The following is a 24,980-nucleotide window of genomic DNA, read 5'->3' on the forward strand; positions in this document are numbered from 1 at the left end:
TGGCCATACGAGGTACTGATTTCAACACCACCTGGTGGACAGCAGTAACGACAGCGATGACTGTTATTCTCATGAAATATGGTCAAGATAGCAATGCATTACCCCACAAAGTTTCATTCAAGTGTCTTTGTTTTCCGCTGATCTTCAAGTCCTTGAATATCACCAAATTTTCATTGATATTTGGGTTTTGCGTTTCTTTCTTTCTTTTTTTTTTTTTTGAAGAGTGTATATTTAAACGCGCCCTTAACATAATATAACAATAATAAGACAGGAGACAAAAGACAAAAGACAAAAGACAATAGGCTGCAAACATTTAGTCATGTGGGACATAGAACCTGGGTCGTCAGCGTGACAAGCGCATGTTTCAGTCATTATTCTATCCCTCGGTATATTGTGATAAGGGTCCTCCCGCACGAAGCAGCCTAAGCGCTAGGACGATCGTTAGCCAATGATTAAAGATGGGACGTACGATCGTGACGTAGACCTCTGCGCTTGCTATCAGCCACTAAATTCACTGGAGAATCTGATCCACACTCGATTATATAGGAACCGCCGCCAAAAAGCAGAGATATTGCTGAATGTGTCATTAAAGAACTAATAAACAAACACATTCACGGGTTGTCGAGAATGCAAAACGTTTTATGAGTTCATAAACGACGGACTAATTCGTTATCGGTTTTTTTTTTATCATAGAATATTTATATACCGAGCATGCAACTAGTGATTGCTCGAGGCGCTGGTGTTTGTTTCCCTCGATCGTTGGAAGCCAATCCCATCATCACATCTTATCATCGCTCTCAACTTCCTGGGGATTATACAGCTCTTGCCGCCATTTGGCGAACTTGGAGTATATTGTGACTCTCTCATCCTAACGAGATACCCAATTCACAACTGGTTGGACTGGGACACAAAGTACTTTGTCTACCTGTTCATATTAAGACGGTGCTAATCAACACTCATTCACATTAAGTAACATGGAAAAATGGGTTTATGGGTTTGCTTTATAATCATTGTTAACAGAACGTCAGTTATTTCATGTCGAGTCATTTCAATGGCGGAGTCAAGCCCTTGGCGTTGATTTTCGAAGCAGTTATAGCACTAACTTATGACTAACTTATCGCGATGAGAGCTTCGAAAATTTAGGTCCAGTCTCCTAACGAGTGTCTCCACTGATATTAGGAACATATGCGATACCTACCGTACCTGTCACAGTGCGCGGCACATCAAAGCCGGTTTAAGAAAGAATCGCGACATAGAAACATCATTGTAACGACCTGCTATTGTGTACACGAGAATGTGAAGCAATTTCCTGGAATTACTTCCTCAACATTTACAGGCCCTTGAAAACACTACAACGGATATTTGGGGGTCTTTACGGCGACACATGTGTCATACATTGTGCGGTAGTCTGCGGTGTACATACTTTAATAACACCAGGGGCACCTGCGTAGAAATGTTTCACTTTGATAATATTTGGATTTAATTAAGTTCACCATGGTTAATTCTACATGGTTGTGCCGAACTGATTAATACCCTACGTTTAATGAATACTCGAGACATCAAAACAAGGTACAAACATTTCTGACTCGGCTTTTCAAACCATTGTTTGTTCATCTGGATGCTGTGAAGCCCATTTTCTGGTGTCATCCTCTTGATATTGCTGGAATTTTGCTAAAACTAATTTCACTCACTCATGTGGATGCGGTATACACGGCGGTTGACCATTCAGAAGATAGGAAGGAGTTATGTCCCCTTGAACTTCTGCGGTGATTCGGTGATAGAGATCCAAATGACGTGTTGTAAAATACCCTACTCGTGAACGATGAAGTTAACAAATCAAGACCAGATAACCATTGACGCGAGGTGAGGTTGTTGTCGTCCATAGTGAGAATATGTATCATACAAGTTTATCGATCATGAACTGCGTTACAACAAAGGCGCATTTTCTTGTCGGTCATATTCCGACGTCACACTCGATTACATTCAGTCACTGCTTGAATGACGCATCATGTTATAAAATTTATTTGGCAGGGTGATGTCTGAGACATTTCTATTTTCAGAGACATAATTATTTTTCAAAGACAAACATTCTGTTAGAGCCGAACTATGGTTTCCCGCAAAACCTATTTACCAGTAATTTCATTACACCTTTGGCCCCTAAATACGAATCACAAGAAAAAGAGTTTCTTACCAGTTTTCGGCAAAATGTGTTGTCATCATCGTGGATGACAAGCAGTGACCCTTCTCCTTCCGACCGGCATACCTCCCGGTCATACAGCATCCCCTCGCCCCTTCCTCTCTTCCCCTTCCGAAGCTTAGCGCGTATCATTTGGAACAGGTACCCCTTGTCCTTGCCCCACAGGTACGAAACGCTGGGGTCATGTTTGGGTGTAACGTCGCTATAGCGGTGGTAGGGAGCTTCATTGGTAGAGCTTTGAGATGTGCTGTCCCAGTCGTCTGCGGATTCTGTACTGTCCAGACGACCTGTGACGTCAATTCTGGCAAAGTCATACATCCCAGGAATACAGTCCTGAGCGTCCGTTGAATGTGTCGTTGAGTTGAGAGCAAGGTTGGTGCTAAATGTATGGTAATTGTCAGTAATGTCTGTATGACTAGAAGCTATTGACATGGCACTGAGCGCACTGTCAACGCTATAGTTGCAATCGGACGTACTTTCTAATGCCAGATTATCCTCTGCCTGAATTCTACACGCTTCCATCTGAAGTGTCTGTAACCACCGTGAAAGCTCCGACTCCTCATGTGCACAGAGGTAAATACTCTTACAATGATTCTGTGACAGTTTAAACACATACAGCTTTTTGTTCCTTTTCTCTGGCTCCGTTACGTAGGACACTGTGCTCTGAGTCAAGATGACAGCTATCACTGGACTCTCGCCTCCATTCTGAGACTTGAACCCATAGAAACACCCCCTGCTCACGGCACACCACACTTTAATCCACCTCATCATAAACTTGTATTGCAAATGCCCACTTATCCTAATATCGTTCAGATCTCTCAGTCTCAGGCCAGGAGTCCTTGAGGAGTGTGTTGGCTTACCCCCACCAAACATCTTGTCTTTCAGATCCGAGGCCCTTCGTCTGATGCTAGATCCTAAACCACCGGAAGATTTTCCCGAATCCCACGATCTCGATAAAAAGGACTGGGAAGAAGAAACTGGTCGCGATGACACAGAAGTGTCCAGTATGTCAGAGTTTGGGGAATCAGGGATGTTCAGAGATTTGGTTTCATCTAGAGAATGACTATCACCTGTGGCCGCCCTGTCAGCACTTCGGGATCTTTTCCTTTTCAAAAGGCTGTCCAAACTCCCAAAGGACTTCAGTTTCAGAAACGACCTTGATTTTTTAGGCTGCTTTTGAGCTTCCATAATGTGAATGCCTTTCACTGGGGCGACTTTAGGGTCATCGGTTTCTTTGCGTAAACGTTTTCTAAAGTCGGAATCACTCAGATCACTGTCCCTCAGAGACATGGATATCATGCTCATCCTTCTTGAGCGTGTGGGGGATGGGTAGTAGTTTTGGTTAGCTGGGGAAAACACAGAGTCATCAGCACTGTCCCAACCATCAGAGTCTCGACTTTGGTTTGCACAGTTGTCAAACACAGCTATATCACACGCCCTGGTCAAAACATCTACCCATTCGTCCAGGTTAGTCTTACACTTCACCCCGAACAAGTACTTCCGCCTTATGCTCACGTTTTCGATATAGAACTGATACCTGTCCACACCTGTAATCGTCTTGGTGTTCTCGTCACAGTCTTTGCTTCCTAAATTGTCTCTCTTAGCACTGTTAAACACTAGAGATCTGACACGGCAGCCGGGCAAGAAGATCACGTCCTTGGAAGACTCAGCAGTGTCTGATTGAAAGACACAAAACAGCATATCAGCAACAACACACCAAACCTTCTCCCCTCTAAGCTGATCTAGCAGCCACCCTGACTGGTCAGGCTTCGTTACTTCATACGAGCACACTTGTCTTGGGGACGGGGGGCTGGTTTGGGGGAGCGGGGGAGGGGGGGGAGCCTGTCTTCTCTTGGGACTAGCTGATTTGGGTTTCTGCATGTTAACACTGTGGGCAGATGATTGGTCATAAGACCGACTCTGGCCGTTGATCTTAGGGCTTTTTTCTGAGGTCATACTTGGCGCTTCTCGTAGTGTGATTCTGTCGGCGGACACCGACAGACCATTGATTCGTCTAGGTCTATCATGTACCATGCTGTTTCTCTTCAGGGAGCTGCCGGATCTGACAGTTGGCCGTTGCTGGGAAGGGGAAGGGCGCAGGTGCCCATTCATTCTAGAAGGGTATGACGGACATGAGGTGTTACATAGCCTCCAGGATAGAGTGGGTAATTGGGAATAGGCATCTACATCATCTTTGTCGCCGTCATCACCAGAGTCATTCTGGAAAAATAAAACAGAGGAGTTTGTGAAAACTGAATTTAGTACGTGGATAATGGAACGTGTGCTGTAGCAGTAGCAGTAGCAGTAACAATCAGTAGGTTAATGGTTTTGCAGAGTGTCTTGACTGTCGAAATAGAACCTTCGCAGAGACTATTATCAATACATAAGTGGCATAAAGGATCTAAAATAAATCGAATGTAACAAGCTCTAGTTCCATTACCTACCAAACGTCTATCTCACAAGTCTTGACTCATTCACTCTAACAACTCGTCATAATCCGGATTAGGATTGGTTCATGCATGCCGTTTGGTCTGTAAACTGGATTACATGGAAGATATTACACATAAACCCCTTCCAGCTTCCGTATATTTTAGAGTGCTAAAGGTTTGTGACAACTGCACATTGGATCTTGAAGCTAGAAATACATCAAAGGAGTCAAGGAGAGTCCAGAGTCTGTTATCCTCAGAATCAAGCGTGTGTAATGCTCAGAGTCAACCATCTGTTATCCCCGGAGTCAAGCGTCTGTGATCCTCAGAGTCAACCATCTGTTATCCCCAGTCAAGTATCTGTTATCCTCAGAGTCCCGTATAGACTAAAGACACACTATACACCATACCTGGTACCCATGTTCTGCCTATAACTTGCCACGTCTGGAACGTATGCAGTATGTGTGTATGTGACGGGTAATCACTAACTACTTAAACCATGCATAAGCTTTCATACCAAGAGACTGTGATATTATGATACGGACAAACCTTACGGATAACAACAACCATTTCATGAGTGCGGCGTCACACACACAATTTATTCTACCTTCGTCTGGAAGCTGTATCGAAAAGTCGCACTGAATATATGGATCTGAATATATGTTATTTGGCTACACGGTAGTTATTGTTCGCGAAATGTGTCAAGTATTTTAACGGATTACGTCATGACTTTCATGCCAGTAAAACCAACAAATATTATCACTCGAGGTGGTTTGACAAGACAATGGTCTGGTTTTTGGTGAATAACGAGATGATTATGTCGCACATAGGTCGCCCTGGTGCAGCAATAGCGCTAATCTCACGCGTGTCTTGCTCCAGCGTGTGGCCAAAGGTGGGCCACGCTCAAAGGTGGGTCATGGGAGGGACAAGGTGTAGCCGTCTTCAAACGACCATGATGAATATATGTGTTTTTGTAAGCCATCGTACGCTATCCCATTGTGTAAGAGTAAATGATTTTTGGAGCAAATGTAACATGCTAAGTTTCCTCAAGTAATGCATCTCTCTCATTAAGACACGTGTTCACAGTTTAAGAATCAGCAATCAACATTACTTACTTACCCTCCCCAAACCACAATTACTCTTCTGTTCTCATCTCCCTGCCGTTTGATATACTAGAATATATTTTCACCAATATCTCAACGACACCAGGAATGGATCACGTGCACCCATGTGTGGAACAAATCCAGCCATTCAGCTAACCACCACACTATCCCACCGTTGACATTTGCTGAAGCTGGGCAGACTGAACCACACCATGTAGGGTGTTTTTATACCTGTAGTCCATATCTGGGATGATGGCAGGGACATCAAATGTTGATTTGTTGCTAGTCAATATCACTCTCCTGATTAAAAGAATTTATCCATGAGAGCATGCGAGGTCGGTAAACTAACACAACATTCGCGAAGGATAAGAGAAACGTGTTTGAAATTCCACAAGGGCATATTTACGTGCTTACTTTTAGCAGCCACTGTAGCATTTTAATCCTCTTTTGAACAATCAAATAACTTCCCCCTTATATACCATCCCAGTTTCCCTCAATCATTTCTTCAACTCGACCAATGCAGAATCTATCCTCGGAATTTCAAATCATGAGAAAAGTCTAGATTAATGCAATAATGAAGAGTATCTGGAATCCTTATTCTGAATATGTTCGTTATCATATTCTGAATATGTTCGTTTCGGGGAAGATGGGCGTGTCTTGCCCCATTGGTGATTGCCGCTACAAGCACATACAGAAAGGCAAGTCTTGCCTCAGGAAACAGTGGACCTATTTTATTTCACATTAAGCCAGCAGCTGCAACAATAATGAGCATCCGTTCTCAATCAGTAAGTCAAATAAAACAGGCCATGTATGTGTTCATGGTCATCCTATACAGCCGACCTTTGCATCATACTTTAACAAAGTGACCTCTTCTTTAGGTCTGTAAAAGAAAATACAAACATACTTGAAAACTGGGAAATATATGTGGCCCCCTGCCTATGTCCATGGTGATTAGGGTAGAAACTGTTTCGACATTGTTTCCTATCCAGTATTCATGATTTCCGACTACCACTGTGCTTGTAATATTTCAATCGTTAGGTGCTAGTGCATAATCCAATAGGTAATCACTCCCTTTGTCAAAATAATTACATAAACTGGAACAAACACGTTTCCATAAATAAAGATATAAAATCTCTCTCAAAAAAAAAGAAAAGAAAATATCCATTGTACATTTCTGACTACATCATGGTGGATAATAACGTACTAAAAGGTGTGTCAAACGTGATCATATCGCGCGAACGTTGACGTCACAGAGCACAATTTGGCCTCTTTTCCGGGCGCGTACGTCAGAGACAACAATATGACGTTGTTAAAAATCCATCGATGACAATAATTCGGCTCAATGTTGTATTTGCGTTAGTGAGACTTTGTATTATTTGTTCTGTACAATGTTTGGAGTCTAAAGTTGTCTTTCAACAATGTTAATTGCTTGAACAAACACACCAGATGACAGATCTTTATTTGGACTGGTTACACCAATATTTGCTTTCAGCGCATCATTAAGGAGTCCCCAAGGACCTTCAGGACCGACAAGACATAGGTGACCTGCGTGAGGCCGGTCTGTGGCTTGAAAAAGGCGTGTTCGCCTCGAATCCTTCACATATAGGAAAAAATCATAGCAATAAAATATGGGTGTCACTTCTGCGTGTTCAGTTAAAGATAAATCTGTGTTATTAATAAAGACATTCCTGAAAATGAATAATCACGACTTTAAAACACTACAATGGTGACTGCTGGCCTCCACAATGAGTGAGTGAATTGGTTTCACGCCGCTTTTGGCAATATTTCAGCAAATTTCAATGCGGGGAAAACAAAAGTGGGCTTCATAGATTGTACCCATGTCTGGGAATCGAACCTCCACATTGTGAGTGTAGGGTTTACGCCTCGCATCAGGACCGGGATACCAAAAATGAACTAATGCGGTTTTACACCACCTTCAGCAACATCATGGCGGGGAACACCAAGTATCGGCTTCGTGTATGGAGCGAAAGCTTTAACCATTAGCGCGACTCTGTAAACCAGCTTCACTGGAAGTGGGGAAATGAACGATAACCTTCGGCACGACAGGCGAACACTTCGCCTCGTGAACAACGTCACCGCCGTATGTGAGTGTGTACACAGTACAGCGTTGTTTTGCTTTAGTTTTTATGAGGTTTTCTATCTGAGGGTCTGGATGTGAATACAGTGATAGAATTGTTTACGTTTCAAGCTGAAACCGACTGTCACCCAAAATAGAGTATACGATGTGCCCAGAAGTAATCGCAAGCAGTAATGCGATCGCCAATATCGTCTCGACTCACGTTAGCGAGTATGTGACCATCGCATGCCGAACTGGTCGTGGTCACAGGTCAATGCTAATACGCGAACGCATGTTAACTATTCACCGGTCTGTAGCTTATCTAACGTTTAAACTCTGCCCAGTATTCTGGATTGTCTTAGATTAAAGGCAGATTACCGTTAGACGTCAACCAATATATTTAGCAAGGCAGGTGAGTCTAACACTGGCCACGTTACTAGCGACGTTGATGACATTGTCAAAGGATACATGTGCAAGTCGAAGGTTACACGCGAAGGACACGTGAGGCATGGAGGTCAATTTCATTTATTGGTAGCATCACGCGAAAAGATTTATCTGAAAAGAACAATTTGGAATCGCATAATGACATACTAGGTAAGTTATATACGCTTTTCTTTACTTGTTCTACATTAGTGAGTGAGTAAGTTTTAGTTTTACACCGCTTATAGCAATATTCCAGCAATATCACGGCGAGGGCACAGACACAGACGTCATACTTTGTACCCATATGGGGAATGGAACCCGTGTTTTAGGCGTGACGACGGAACGTTTTAACCACTAGGTTACTCCACCACCCCTAGAGTAGAGAAGTGGTGAAAGTACATACTGGAGTAATGATATACCACAACTTCGGATAAATAATCGTCATATATTTACAATGGGGATATTGCGGTAACCTGTTGATCAAAGAGTTCACTGTTCCGCTGAACGTATGAGTTCAAATCCTCACATGGATACAATATATAAAGAGATTTCTGGTATTTTAGTGATATGTCTGAAGTGTTGCCTAGAGCGGCGTCAGAGTCTACTCACTCCTATTACAAATACGCCATAAACATCTTGAGGAGTGGGTAGTTTGAGATTTTCATTCCACACATTAATGGGGCCAGTATGTGTTGATTTATTCTACGGCGACACCCACCCCTTTACAATACATGGGCATCTCTGCAATCACGGCTATATGACAACCCCTTAGGAGTGTCAGTAAAACCATTACTGATAATTTCTGCAATGACATCTGTCAAACATTTACTCTCTCTACCACGCTAGTGTATACTGAACTTGACACCGGTTTCAGCAAAATATGCCAAATAAACCAGAATGCCAAATATGTAACGAAATTGTTTGATATTCGTGTTCTGGGCCGTAGCCCAAAAAAACTACCGGCCCTGATCGAGAATCTAAACACATACGGATTCCGCATGAAGTGTGTCTGTTAACATCGCTGTATGGATAACAAACATATTACTTCATTAACTTTGAGTGAAGAATAACATGAACTCGAGGTAGAAACTGCTTGGAAATACAAATCACATTGAGTCCTCAATGTTAAAACTGTTCGATAAACTCTATCACCGTCCCACCTCTGTATAGCATTAAACGGACGAGTAAGTCGCCATGGCCAACCCAAATATTCAATGCTGACATCATTGTCAGAATATTATGTTTAAAACAAGTACAAAAGCAAAGATTGCTTCTCTTATCGATATAACTTAGGAGTTTTGGGAAACGGAGATACACATAAACCTTTTACATCTGTTAATAGCGAGAATAAGAAGATTAATTACCGTTCAATCAGTTACATATGTATAGGGTGAATATCCGACAAGCGCCTGCTCTGCCAAAGAAATTCAACGTCAACACATCAGCATTCCTTTCCAAATATTACATGCAGCAGGTCATACCTGTTTGAGGAGTGTAAGAATCCATCTTGTCAATGTTAAAACATTGACCACATTTCCAGGAAAAGATCCATATTTGGCTGTGATATCGAACTATTTCCCACATCTGATTAATCCGAACTCGGTCACATTCTGAATAATCATGATGAGGAATATCCAGGTAATCAAGGAGTTACCGCCCTTGCAAAAGTTAAGCTGCTTAAACGTTTTGATCACGTCAGGTAATGTCTTATTCAAGTTAGGTCTGTTCTGACCGTAAGATTACCGTAATACTTGGCAAAAAGGTTGACATTGTAAAGAATTAATTAATACGGAATCCATAGACTTATCATTAAGTGCAGTTATCAGTCACATTTGACTCATAACTAAATTATTTCAGGGCAAAGAGACTATACACGTGAGTAAGGTCGAACAATTCATGTTGAGTATTAACGTTAAATAGGCCAATCTAAAACTGGTACTGACATTAAGCTGATGATGAATTCATGAGGTGAGTGAAATATTGTTTCGGCATATTTAAGACGTGTACTCATACATCAGACTGGAGTTATAACATTCTTCCATTAGTTCTGGCTGTATCTGTGTATTAGGGAATCGAAATGTTAAAATATGTGATCGCAACGCCGAAGACCGGGTTTAATTCCTAGAGAGATTAAATGTGTACAAACCACCTGCACTATTTTGTTAAGAAGTGTAAATCAGTTTCACCAACTCTGATCACAATAAACGATGGCAAATAAATTAGGTACATACGGTAACTGGATATTAATCCATCGGGCTGGTTCAAGGGGGAACTAAAGGCTTATTCGCGGTGCCTTGAAGCGTCACAAATGTAGACAATTGTCTATGAGGTAACCCCTGCTAGTAATCAAGGACTCTACAACGGTGTATCAATGGCTGTAACAAGTCCTGGACGGGATTACCGGAGGTGGTCACAGTGATATGGTTTAACTATTGTTAAGGTTAGGTTTTGCTTCACAAAGGCTGCTGGTGTCGTGAAGTGTTGCTGTGGCTCAATTGAGTTAATTTGGTTCAAACACACCTGCAGGACAAACGAGGTCAGGTTGCGAGGGGTTGATTATTAAACCGGACCTTTAACCTTATGCGGGTACTGATTAAAGTAATAACGAAACATTCACATTTGCCTTTGAATGAGGTAAACCAATATCATATGAGAGTGAGCTATAAAACGGGGCTTCTTCACGTGGAAGGAAAATCCGAGAACGTTTGACGCTGACATTGGACGAAAGTTAATTAACTCTATATATACAGTTTTAATTAACACAGTTGAGTCCATTTAAACTGAAATGGTAACGAGCTTCCGCTTCATGTGGAAGGAAAGCCCGAAGACGTTTGACGTTAACTAAGATTCGACTAAAGTAAAGTCTCTCAACACATACAATTTTAATGAAAACGATTAACTCCATTTAAACATATGAACATGAAATACCGTAAACAGGGAGATTGGGGACAGCTGAAATCGTGGTGGTTATGATGTTATGGGCGACGTTGTGCAAAAGAGAGGAGTTCGGAGTCATGCTTCATATGTAAGTATTCTTGATAAATATGAGAAACATTTTTATCACATTGTTATTCTGATCGACCAAGAGAATCGATTAATTCGGCAACGAATGATATTGTCTGGGCGGGCTACATTCGTAACTACTCTCCTCTTTCCGTGACTTGAAGACTCGTTCCTTTGTGCGCCATTATTGCCCTTATCCCCAATGCAACTATCCCTTAATTCCCTTTGAACGGTTTAAAAGACCCCATTCAATATTTCTCAATCACAAGTACAAGTTGTGAGTGAGTGAGTGAGTGAGTGAGTGAGTGAGTGAGTGAGTTTAGTTTTACGCTGCACTCAGCAATATTCCAGCTATATGGTGGCGGTCTATAAATAATCGAGTCTGGATGAGACAATCCAGTAATCAACAATATGAGCATCGATCTGCGCAACTGGGAACCAAGTCAGCGAGCCTGACCACCCGATCCCTTTAGTCGCCTCTTACGACAAGTACAAGTTGTACTGTTACTTTCTCAATCACCTATATAAGCAACAGGATGGCATTATTCCTACATTTAACTCAATGATTAACCAACAAGTTGTGCAAGTAATAGTCCATTCAGTGTTAAACCTACAAGTGGCACCAACAGTATATTTTAGTCAATGACAAACCTGAAGTCAGTACAAGAAATATCTTTACTCCACATATGTTCCTGAAATCAAGTCTTTGGTAAGCGTTAAAAGTATAGACCTTTGTGGAGACCATGCATGACTGAGACCTGGTTTCAGTGCGACAGAGCAGGCCCTTTCACGAAGCAACCTTCACTAAGATTGACATTATCTCCCAGTGCACTAAGGTTACCTCAGTGACTTACTATCACCTTAATGGTTTGTGAAAGGAGGCCCCGGTGGATATGAAAGGTTTGTGACATCCATATTGCACTTAATGGCACTAAACGCCACATTCTCCTCAAATCGACAGGAAGTATATATTTCAAAATCAACATTACTAAACCAGCACCAGAAACCAGTACACCCAGTAAGCTACCCGATATCGTGTGTGCTCGGGTGGTAACAAAGCGTACGTTAAATGATCTCTTATTATCTACCTCTACCTACAAATAATGAATCCTTATCCTTTAAGCTGGCGAACTCGTGTCAGGGACTCTTCACGCTGATAATGTCATTAACACCAGCGTGTGTACCTGTGACTCCGCAGTTCTCTCTTATTGTATATTGAAGACGGTGTATTGAACTGGGGATCGTGCTACTCTTTTCTGTGACTGGTGACGAATGCCAAGCTGCAGTCTTCTTTTCTTGAAGAGTCAGCCTATTGGAAATGGTTATTACTTTCAATTTGCACCTGGGTGTAACGAAGTGCCAGCAGGGGTGTGACTGAGTGCGACTAGGGTGGGTCTGAGGGCTTTCAGCTTTGCCTGGGTTGCAAAAAGGAGGTAAACGAGTGAGTTTAGTTTTACGCCACACCCACGCAATATTTCAGCTATATGGCGGAGGTATGTAAATAATCTAGTTTGGACCAGACATCTATCTACGCATGCCATGCACATACCAACTCAGTGGGCCTGACGCCCGATTCCTTTAGTACCTTCTTACGACAGTCATTGGCTGCTGAAGATCGAATCTAACCCGGATCTTCACGGGTCTACGGGTCAGTCGCAAAGTACATGTAGGAATGGTGGAGATGCCTGCACGTGTCACATGTATTCAGCGAACTTGGACACCCGTTCCCGTTATTCAGCGGTGAAGTATTTTAACCGGGGCAAGATTCTGTTGCAGACGATGGAAGAGGAAACATGGTGGTGTGGAGTCGGAGGGGAGGCACTGTCGGGTATTAGAGGGGCACCTGCCACACGTACTGCTAACCAAGAGCATGTCGCGCGACTTATCCTGTCGCTAAATCTTGCCATGTATAGGACAATCGGGATTCATATCCTGGAAGTTAAATCCTTTTTCCATAACCACGATCGCTGATCGAGCCTTAACACGCTTAACCAAGATCCTTTGTTGAGAGACCGCTTCAACTAGCAAGTAGAAGCCGCACGAATACATACAGGTAATACCAGGTAAATAATATTCAGTCAATGCCCTCATCTCTCTGTACAATAACTCTATTGTTGATATTATGTCTTGCGATCTTAAGCCATAAGTAAACTTTTCAGATAAAACGAAGAAAGCTTACATTTCACAGGAATGTGTTTGACTTTTAAACGGTTTTAATATTTGTTTGGTTTTAAAATGAAGTTTGAGAGATTTAAATGTTGCTAGGCTTACGTCAAAGAAGGTATGAAGACGGAGGTAATTTTTGTTTTAACAGTAGCATGGAATCGGGAGGTTGTGGGGTTCTTCATCGTCAATGTGAGGTCGGCAGGTACATCAAAATAGGAAAACATAACAGGGCTAGGTGTTGAAGTGGAAATATAATCTTATAGAGAGACTTTCGGATAGATAGTTGAACGTCGCAGACACATAAAGCCGCTTGTCTCATCAGTGAGCGAGTATGGTCTGACGCAGCTTTCAGCAAATATTCCTGCAATATTGCACTCAGCAATATTCCAGCTATGTAGCGGCGATATGCAAATAATCGAGTTTGGACCAGATCAAAAACCTAAGCATCGACCTAAACAATTGGGATGCGGTGACATGTGTCAAACAAATGAGCGAGCCTGATCACCTGGTCGCCTCTTACGGCAAGCATAGGTTACTGAAGACAAATTCTAACACAAATCTTCACGGGTTCCAGCAATATCAGAAGTGGGCTTCACACATTCTACCCATGTTCGGAACAGAACCAAGGCATTCGGCGTGACGAGCGAAGGTTTTATATCCACTTAGCTACTCCACTGCACTGAACGTTAAATGCAAAGTTTACCTAAAAAGTTAAGACATAATACGTCTGGGCTCGAACCAGCCCAAACTGTCAATATAGCAGTATCCCAACAGAAACCCAATTAAGTCATTAAAAAATTAACCTAATGAAGAACAGTTTTATGAAAAAAGAGAATTTGGCTCAGTACATCTAAAGAAATATGATCAAGGTCGATTCGTCAAGGAGCTGAACACTGCCACAACACTTTGATGCCAGTCGCTTCTGATGGCTGTTTAAACACGTGTGTTTTCTCGTCCGCGACATCTAAACTCGGAGCAATTTTTAGCGCGACATTTGTGAGAAAACAAACTTACAAAGCGGTTCCTCCGAGTTGCAGCATTTGTTGGACAACGTTCCGAACGTGACACAGAAGCCTTAGGTTGAGGCGTCCTGAGTGGCTTCAAGCCAGCATTGTGTTAGGGAGGTGCTGAAAATGACTGCAATCGGAATCACGCTATTGATGACAATGTCTGTTGTCAAATACGTTCAGACTGTATTCGATCCTTCAGTATATTTTCAATCTGTTGCACGGGCGTGGATTTAGTCGCACAATAACTGATGACATTCCGTTGCCACAAACAGACCAAACATGCAAGATGTGGTTGAGTATATATCAAAGTTGAAGAAATGTCATAATTCGTCTATCTTTTTATCTGGAACACAGTAAGGAACTCGTGTTTTCCAAATGTATAACCATATCTGTTCACTCTAGGGCCGGCAAATGAGTAATCATATCAAAATATAGAATATATGTACAAAAAATAAATAAAATCCAAAAGGAGGCCAGAGGAAATCTTTAGCTAAATCTACACAGCCTGTGAGTGCAGAGGAATAATGGTTAATCAGTTGTTGTGCAGTCGTGATATTCCTCGGAGACGCATACGCCAATTACAAAAAATCATGACATGATGACATTCATGAAAACCTTCAGTATTTCACTGACATCAAAGACAAATACCCATATATTTTACTGTTGTACTAGCCTGCTGATAAGGAACAGTTGAAAACAATGCGTGAATGGCTGATGTGTAACACCGGACGGGTTGGTGCTCACTCTTTCAACCCTAAGTTTATAAGGAACAAACACTAACTTTGAACAAGGTACTGTTATAACCGGAATTCTGCAGTAGGTCGCATTTATCGACCATTCAAATATCTTAACTCACTGAACAGTGACAAGTTTCAGTTACGTGTCTTTCAAAGTTGGCACGTGAAAACGACAAATCCTCTTAGATGGGTAGATAGTGCTGATCTATGTCACAAGTACGAATTACAAAGTATGTGTACCGTGAAGCTCTTATGGGATCTCCAAGTTAAGCAATGTTTTGTTGCCAGATGTGGGAATTTGTCTCCGAATAGCCAGGCCTAAGATCACGATCAACGTCAGTTATTCTGGAGATTACCACGAAAGATGAGGAAGAAGTATCCTTATTGTGCTAAAAAAAGGAATTTTGTTTATATTTCATTTTTATATTTGTTTGTTTATTTGTGTGTGTGTGTGTGTGTGTGTGTGTGTGTGTGTGTGCGTTTTCGTTGTTGTTGGCGTTGTTTTTGTTCAGTTTTGTTTTTTTAGGCTTAGCGTGACACCTTGTCCAATGTTTGCAATCATTCATTAAGTATCAAGGTACATTCCGTTAACAAAATGAACTCCAACCGCTGCTGTCATGACCATATACGCTGCAAGCAACATTCCAGTAATACCATGTTTGACTGTAAGCTGGTATACCAGGTTATTGAATACCTTCGGATTATGATACGAACTTTTGTTTGTTCATTTTTTGTTTACCGTCGCACTCAGCAATATTGCAGCTATAATGCGACGGTCTGTAAATAATCAAGTAAGGACCAGACAACCCAGTTGTCGACAGCATGAGCATCACTCAACGTGTTTCAATCAAGTCAGCGAGCCTTACCACCCATCCCTCTAATGCATGGGTTGCTGACGAACAATATAACCCGAACCTGTTTATGGGTCATATCATGTTTGTATTACTGAAATTCGTTTTAAAAACACAGTAACAATATTTTACGTGCCTAATTCACAGCAGACTACAACCGTAGGATTTAATCAACGCGAGCCAACAAAACAACACTCAGCTACTGCAAGGCACCTCGACTAAAGCGAATAAAGCAGCAAGGAGAGGCTCACAACGGTAAGCCTTCTACTTCAAATTCCCGGTATAAAGTGGCCATTATAACTTATATCAGAGATCCGCCTATTGGTCAACACAACACTGTTGACAGTGCGGACCATTTTACTTTTATCATATTGTATACAATAGGTAGGTAAACACACTGCACCCTGGGTGGTATGGGGCTTTTGAGAGAGTGTGTGTTGGGGAGGTGGGAGGGACTAACAAGGAAAGTTCCCGATAACGTCTCTGTCACATAGTTGATCGACTTAACGGCATCGGGATTTGAATCTCAGTGGTATTGGCGCTCTGTTTTAAGATAATGTAATAGTGGGTGCTGGTGTGTTTGATATGGGTGTTTATCCCACTTGTGAAGAGTTATTTGGTACTTATAGACTTGTCCATGTGACAGCTGAAAAATCACCATGTGTAAGGAATGGTGAATTTTGTCCCGAATCAAAACTGAAATACGTACTCAGTTTGTTTGCAAGACAAAATGGCCACAAAAATGTCATAAGTACTCGAGACAGGAGAAAATCTAAAAGATACTGTCACATTAACATGATGTAAATGAAAGAGAGCAGGATAGCATACCAGTGTGCATGGTAAATGTTAAAGCAGATAACTGCAACAGTACAAAGAGTCAGGAAATACCTTTCGAAGGGACAGAAGTGCCTAAGACAAAACTAAACAATTCAGAAATACTGGACAATTTGAATGATAAGTTGCAACATATGGCTGAAAGTCAAAAAGAAGAGCTGATAGACTTAATTCATGAGTTTGAACAGTTATTTCCTGACACACCATCACGTATTGATATGACAGAGCATGATGTGGATGTCGGTGAAGCTAGTCCAGTTAAGCGACATGCTTACAGATGTAATCCACTCGAACTATAGTTTGGTATGAAATGCATGTGGACCCGCGTTTTGGGGGTTTTTTTGTTTTGCTTTGTTTTGTTTTTTTGTTGTTTTTTGTTTTTTTTTTTTTTTTTGGGGGGGGGGGGGGTTGGGGTTGTTTTTTTGGGGTGTGTGTGTTTTTTTTTGTAAATAAGTCTTCATCCAATGATCCTATCGATGTCAAACTCTGCAAGTGGATGTTTTGTCAGACAACATAATCACATTGTAAATCACCGATTTTATGCATTTGTATGAAAGAATCTGTCTATGTAGCTGTCAACAAAATAAACAACAGAACGCTGGCAGCTTGCAGAGGGAGGGAGGCAAAGACCCCGTTATAGCAAGAGCTGATGCAAAATCTCATAGTTTGTCGGGAAATCAACTCAAATAATTCCCTGTTTTCAACAATAACAGTTAGATATTTACAGGAGATATAAAGTGAAATGGTTAAAGTGAGCACTTTGATATGAAGCACATCGTGTGATACACTTATTGGGGAATCGAAAAGGTAGCACAATAAACACTAGACTACACTAGAATTCAAAGCATTAATACGGTGGGAGGTGGGGCATCCAGGTAGTTAAAGCGTTCGCTAGTAACGCAGAAAACCCGTGTGTGAAGCTTATTTCCGGGGTTATTTCCCACCGATATTGAAATAATATTGCTAAAAGCGGCGTGAAAAAAACTCACTCAGTCACTAAAGAATACGTTACTTACAGACACAGCTGTGACGGCGAGTTTCCTCACATGCACATACCATGGTTTACATGTGACAGCCCACAAACGTCTATTCTTCCATGCGACTTGATACTTAACACTCTGTACCACACGCCAATGATACCGAACGCTTGACTTTTCTGGGCTGTACAGTAAAATGTGATTCTATATACCTGTTCAATATACAGACATCAAAGGACACGCCGTCTACGTACCTGACCAACAGCAAGCCACACATATGCCTCTGAATTACAAAGCTCACCACTACTGAGGGATCAGTAACACTATCTGACCTTTGTTTTGAGTCAAGTGAACATAGATCGTATATGTTTGCGTAGCCTTTGAAACAACATACAATAATATGAATTGATATGAGTGAGTTTTGTTCGAGGTCGTTAAACAAAACTCAAAGGAATATTGGTGCACTGGCTCATGGGGAGTTTCTCACAGACTCATTGTGTGTCCAGATGCGCAGATCGATGTTCATGCTGTTGTGCACTGGATTGTCTGGCCCAGACTCGATTATTTACAGACCGCCGTCATAGAGCTGGAAATTGCTGTGTGCGGCGTAACACGTAACTTCTTCATTCACTCTGTGTCTCCTGATTACTAGCATAACAAAACCTGGGATATCTAGAAACCTATACACAGAAATTGGTTAAACATAGCTACCAATAGGATGTATCACACAATCATCAGCATCACTTGGGTTACATCCCCTCAGCCACCTCACCACTACCGCTATACTGTATAACCCCCTTCATCACTCGGGTTACATCCCCCAGCCCCGTCATCACTACTGCTATAGTGTATAACCCCCTTTATCACTAGGGTTACATCCCCCAGCCCCCTCATCAATACCGATATACTGTATAGCCCCCTTCATCACTAGGGTTACATCCCCTCAGCCCCCTCATCACTACCGCTATACTGTATAAACCCCTTCATCACTAGGGTTACATCCCCCAGCCTCCTCATCAATACCACTATACTGTATAACCCCCTTCATCATTCGGGTTACATCCCCCAGCCCCCTCATCACTACCACTATACTGTATATCCCCCTTCATGTTTCGTCTAATTGCAGTAAAATCTTGCATTCATGCCTTACCTGGCTGATCAAATTATCCAGGAACTGGTTCTATCCAATGTGAAGTTAGACACACAACAGCTGATCAGATAACGACTTGGGATGACAACAAATCCGTGATTAACCTATAAAATCCACAATAGCGTCCTGTCGGTGACAGTAACAACGCCTCATCTGGCATCAACCTATCCGACGGAGGGCTAACAACTGTCAGCCAGCCGCCGTGTTTGTGAAAATGACCATTCTAGTGACTAACAAACAATGTCAAGCAGCACATGGCAATGTTTGACACCGCCGACATTCAACGACACGACGGGCAAGTCCACTGCACCAGAAGGGGAGACAGCATATTGACGTAACTATCCAGTACGTGAATATACATTTAAGAGAACTAATAACCAAAGCATTTAAACTGAGGCGGTGTATCATCAAATTATATCACAGCAAAACCTTGACCTCGTCAAATATGTAAAATGTTTTCTTTCTATTTTCTACAGAGAGCGTCATCAATACAACATAATCATACAAGTCGTTGACTTCTCACAATAGAAAATGTCGTACCTTCACGCAACATATTCCATTTTCCCTCAACAATGCTGATCGACGTACAGGTAATGCGCTATGTATGCTCGGTGTTCTGAAGCACTTGTTAAAGGAGCTCCGACAAATGTGGTAATGGGAGTGTCGGTATCATGCAGGACTTAACGTCCGTGTTGAACATAGGTGGACACTAAGCTAGGGAGAACTAGGATTCAAATTCAGGAACTGCGGTGTCTTTGACCACAGGGCAATACTGACATACGGGGATTTTCAATGTAAATACTTCCAGTTATCCGGGGTTCCACACAACCCAACACTCAACTTGAGTTACGAAATGCCATCGCCCGACGCCTGTGACAAAATCGTTTTCATTTCGCGCAATCAAATAATGCTATCCTTCTTGTCCGTGGGCTCCTAGATAATTTCCGCTTACGGTATCAAACTGTAAATAAACTTGGATTTCACTTCATATCTACTGAAATGTATGTATGATATTTCACACTGAAAATACAGAAGAGCTATATTTCTTGGTCATTTATCATTTTTCGATAGATAGTCCAGTAAACATTAACACCAAATGTCATGATTAATTCTTTCATAATTTCATCATCATAATCATGTCATACAATCAGGGCAAGTGGAGAAATAGTCACGCAAACTAACATTCTTGACGTCACTTGTCCCGTGGCAAGTGGCTTTAAAAAAATTCGAACTCCTGGACTCAATGGATAAAGAGTACGAACAGGTGAAGCATTTACAACCGTAAATTCAAAATATCAAAGTTCTAAACAAAGGTGCTGAAATGTATATACTCAAGGGGAGGTGGCGTAGCTCAGTAGTTCGTCACGACGAAGACCCCGATTCGATTGCTCACATGGGTTGAATGTGTGAAACACATTTCTTGGTGTCCCACGCCGTGGTATTGCTCGCATAATGCTAAAAGCGGTGTAAAAATAGCCAAACAAATATATACTCAAAGTCACGACGAAATGTGTGGTACCTATTTAGTTGAATGCCTGCCCGAGATATTTCAATATCTCTATCAATGACAGCACGAAACGGTCTAAACAACGAACGAAACGGTTTCATGTCCACGCGACAACAAAACACGAGATCCCAGCGCGAGCCACCCGTGACTAGCAGATCCATAATGGGATAACAGACACTTCAATATGTTTTTGACAAAGCTGAAATACATACGGGACAGAATGTAATTTATACCTATATAATTATATATACAAACATTATCTGACTGCTTTGATTCCGAGGTCCACAAACCTCGAGTCAACAGTTGTGTGATATTCTTGACGGCTCGTCAGTATGGCGCGGAGAGCTTTATTACCCATAACCCATGTCTGTGTGGCTGTTAAAACAAATATCTACACACTGATATTGATATAAGCAAGTGCTTGTTTAGAGCTGTGACTGAGGATCAAAGGGATGTCTGATAGTATAACACTATGCAGGAAATCTGGTGTAGGTGCTCTCTTTTATGAACAAATCAAATGTATGGAACGTTGGCGTGATACTGTAAGTAAGTCTGCAGCATTACTGTGAGCAAGCATGACTGTCTGAAGCGCTTGGGTACAATTTATACGCACAGCCTTAAGTGCACATAGCAATGAAAACTTCAGTCTCAAGAACATGTGTCACAAAAAGCGGTTTGATATCTCAAGTTCTATTGACAAAGCTGTCAACGCTGAATTCAGCAAATGACACGTTGTTGCTGTGTGGCGTTCATTTGAAGTGTCTTTAGACAAGAGAGGTTAACATACAGACAAACGGTTACATTCTCATGTTGAACTTTAAACTTTATCGCAATGCTGAGGTCAGTTATCAAACTCATTTAAGCTGAAAATGGAAGACACAACAATGCAGTCCGAAGAACAAACTGTGATTACTCTTTTAATAAAGAAAAATATAAAGACCGTGGAAAATATACACCATGTACTTCTGAAATGGGAACAATTCTCTTATCTATGAAGAACATATCTATCATCTCGCTTTACAGACTACCGAGCAACTGCTAACTTCACACATTTGCTGAAATCTACTGACAAAGATGTATCATGTAAACTTGGATTCCATCCATTTAAAGTCATCTCTATAAAATCACCTTGGAAAGCCTAAGCTTAATGCATGGAGGGTGTTATGTCATGTATTATTGGCCTATGGCCTCTTTACAGAATAAATTGGTCCCAAGACAACAAATATGCTCAAAGAAATCTGTAAATGGTCAACGGTGGATTGGTGAGAATTGTTTAGGCGTATTGTCATTATGTAAGCCATATCCCGCTCACAGCAAATGATATATTTGTAAAAATACATTTTAAACAAAATGGAATCAGAAGAAAGTCTTAAAGCTAAACTCACAAACTCAAACACCAATAGTTTTTTTGTTCAGTAATTACATACCTGTAGTACAAATTAGTGATTTACACAGCTTAGCAATATTCCAGCAATTTAAGGTGAATGAGTGAGTATAGGTTTTCGCCACTTTATCAATATTTTAGCAACACCACGGCGAAGGACACCGGAAACGGGCAGCAATATAGAAGCAATGGACACAAGATTCAGTTTCTCACATATCTAGAACCAGACCAGCTATTATCGAAACGTTCGTAGCCGTACGATTTTCTTAAGCCCATTCTTAACGCACTGGCTACGACAAATGTTAAAAATTCTTACGGCTACGAACGTTTCGAGAACACGAGTTCAGGGACTTGACGTGAAACACGTAAACCATTCGGCTATCCGTTCGGCTACATGACATTATACTGGGACACACCAGGGGCCAGTTTCACAAAGCTCTCGTAAGCTTTAGATCTCGGAAGGATTCCTACCTCCTATACTGAAACATAGGAGGTGCCAATGTTACGAGAAAAGTTTCGAGATATTAGGCTTACGAGAGCTTTGTGAAACGGGCCCCTGGAAATTTGACCGAGGAACACAACATTGTAATAATACGAGATTGTGTAAAGGACTGCAGGTTAGTGAATATTGGCTTTAGCAACATCCAATCAGTATGAGGGCAAAGGTAACAACAGAAGGGGGCTTGACACATCATACTTCGAGCCAACGCTTTGACCGGTAGCGATTGCTCAGCCTTTCTGGAAACTGTGTGACGACAGTGGCAGATTGATCATGATGTATGGAGACACACAGGGCATGATAAAGTCGAATAGCGGGACCATAAAAAAAACGAAAAACACTCAGTTGAATTCGGATTCCCAAACGTCTCAAGCGATACAGTTCACTTATACATGCCAGGAACCTGACATCCTTAAAATCCCAGACTCACACGGATTTCTGAGTCGCGTGTCATGAAAGTAATAAAAGGTTGAGACTCGGCCCCAAGAGTGAATGAGTGAGTTTAGTATAACGTCTCTTTAGCAATATTCAGCCATATCACAGTGGAGGACAGCAGAAATGGCCTTCACACAGTGTACCCATGTGGGGAATGGAACCCGGGTCTTCCACGTGACACGCGAATGCTTTAACCACTACTGTCCCCTCGGCTACATGAGCATCCCGAATGTGAAAAAATTCTTATATCGCTGCCCCAACAAAGATTATGACTGCTACATACCAGTTCCGGTGCTGAGTACATTCTATCCCGACGTGCAGCAGCCACAAGTCTCAGCTGCTTTCGTCTGTAACTGGAGTCTCTCTCTTCATCTTCCAGGCCGCGCAAAATGTTGCGCAGTGACGTCAGAACCGGGTCAGCAGCATCCTCGGTGGCAGTGGCCGCCATGTCGGATTATTCAGAGTCCTTGCAATTGCCTGTCAGATGCCACACATGTCCTTTATAAGCAGTGTTATATGTCCAGCAAAGAGATATCTCCACGGTATTCTCAGTATGGCAAAGCGTCACAATACGTTAGCATTATGTTGACCCGTGCATACCATGGATGAGTATTCCATCAATCTGAAATAAGTTGAAACAAATCTTGTCACCATGTACATCTACTGAGTTACATCTTATGGTCATATCTACTAGAGAGAAAATGAACATATAAAATGTTTGTTTGTTTTGGCTTTCAACAATATTACTGCAATATTCCAGCTACATATTTCAGTAAACTATAACCAATCAAATCCGGACCAGAACATCCGATGATTGATATTACGAGTATGGACCTGCCACTGTGACACTAACACCCGTCGCCGTACTTTCCATACGGCTAATATGTCAACATGGATAATGGTATTCATCATGACCCTTTGTTATGCGTGTGTGTGTGTGTGTGCGCGCGTGCGCGCGTGCGCGTGCGTGTTCGTGTGCGTGTGCGTGTGCGTGTGGGTGTTTCGACTGAAGTCGGTTTTAACCAACGGGAAATCAAGCCTAAGTGAAACATTATACACGAATCACACACGGTATATAAATTGAACGGACTCAGAGCCGACCTGTCCTCGTTCTATCCCACGAGTGAAGAGAACCAGACAGGGTAACAACAAGTACCAACTAATAACGTTTTTGTTAAGGTGTGATGCAGCCAGGGATCGAACCCCGGACCTACAACAAGATGCTCAGTTAACTATAGGGTTTGTTGCTGACCTCAGTAATATTCAAGCTATATTTCGGCGGTTTGAAAATAATCGAATCTGGACCAGACAATCTAGTCAACATCATGAGCACCGATCTAAACGCGATACGATGACATGTGCGAGGAGAAACATCCGGTCATGATAGCTGCCATGTAATGGAGGCAGTCGTGATAGTGTGAATACCATTACTCAAACCATCAATCACGAGTTTGCCAAATCCAGCCTGTAACGCTAGATGGTGGTCGTAATCAAATACTTATGTTGTGAAGTCACGTAAAGTCATGATCTATTCACCAATGACATCATCATCATCGGACAACGCTTCTTGGCGTCTGTCCACGAAGCAAGTGAATGTACACTGTCACAAATGATGGATGACGTGTATATAACACATGCATGTTGTTATGTATTAGCCCTTGCTATGGAAGTACAACCTGCACGACTACACTCAGTACACTGGGTTTGCATCCTCTAAGCTAAGAACACCATACAGGTATACCAATACCACAGTCCGCTTGGCTCAAAAGCGGACCAATGAACTGCAATCTAACTCGAAAACTATTAAACGAGTAATACTCACTGAAAGGCTGATCATAATAAAAAAAAAGTCAGACCAACTCTGTGAGGGTTTTGCAGAATTTAAGAATTTACGAGATGACACGGCACTGCAGGGGTCAATGAATCAATAACTTTGTCGGCACTTGTGCACGTGCCTCTCCAGCGCCTGGCTGTCCCTTTCTCTGCACTCCTCCCTCGAAACTGTGTCAATACGTTAATGATTGTTTGTTAAACAACTTATTTTGTTAGGACATAAAGTCTGTTGGAAAACAATCTGGTTTTTGACCGATGTATAAAATGTTATCAGAGTTTCATTGAGTATCTTATGTCTATTAGTAACGGAGTTAGATTGCAATTCATTGATCCGCTTTTGAGCCAAATGCACTGTGAAGAATACACAG

At 41.8% G+C, this 24,980-nt stretch overlaps 1 protein-coding gene across 1 annotated transcript in view; it reads right to left on the bottom strand.

Moving 5' to 3' along the window:
• Positions 1-24,980, bottom strand: part of LOC137267969 (uncharacterized) — a 90,806-nt gene that overhangs the window by 28,391 nt on the left and 37,435 nt on the right. Inside the window, exons 2-3 of the mRNA XM_067802428.1 lie at positions 23,063-23,401; positions 2,192-4,417 (exon numbers count right to left, since the gene is read on the bottom strand). Coding sequence (XP_067658529.1) covers positions 2,192-4,417; positions 23,063-23,227 — 2,391 coding nt within the window. The 5' untranslated portion in view covers positions 23,228-23,401. The remainder of the gene's footprint in view (positions 1-2,191; positions 4,418-23,062; positions 23,402-24,980) is intronic.

This window comes from Haliotis asinina, chromosome 16 (genome assembly GCF_037392515.1).
Source record: "Haliotis asinina isolate JCU_RB_2024 chromosome 16, JCU_Hal_asi_v2, whole genome shotgun sequence".
Classification (NCBI taxonomy): Eukaryota; Metazoa; Mollusca; class Gastropoda; order Lepetellida; family Haliotidae; genus Haliotis; species Haliotis asinina.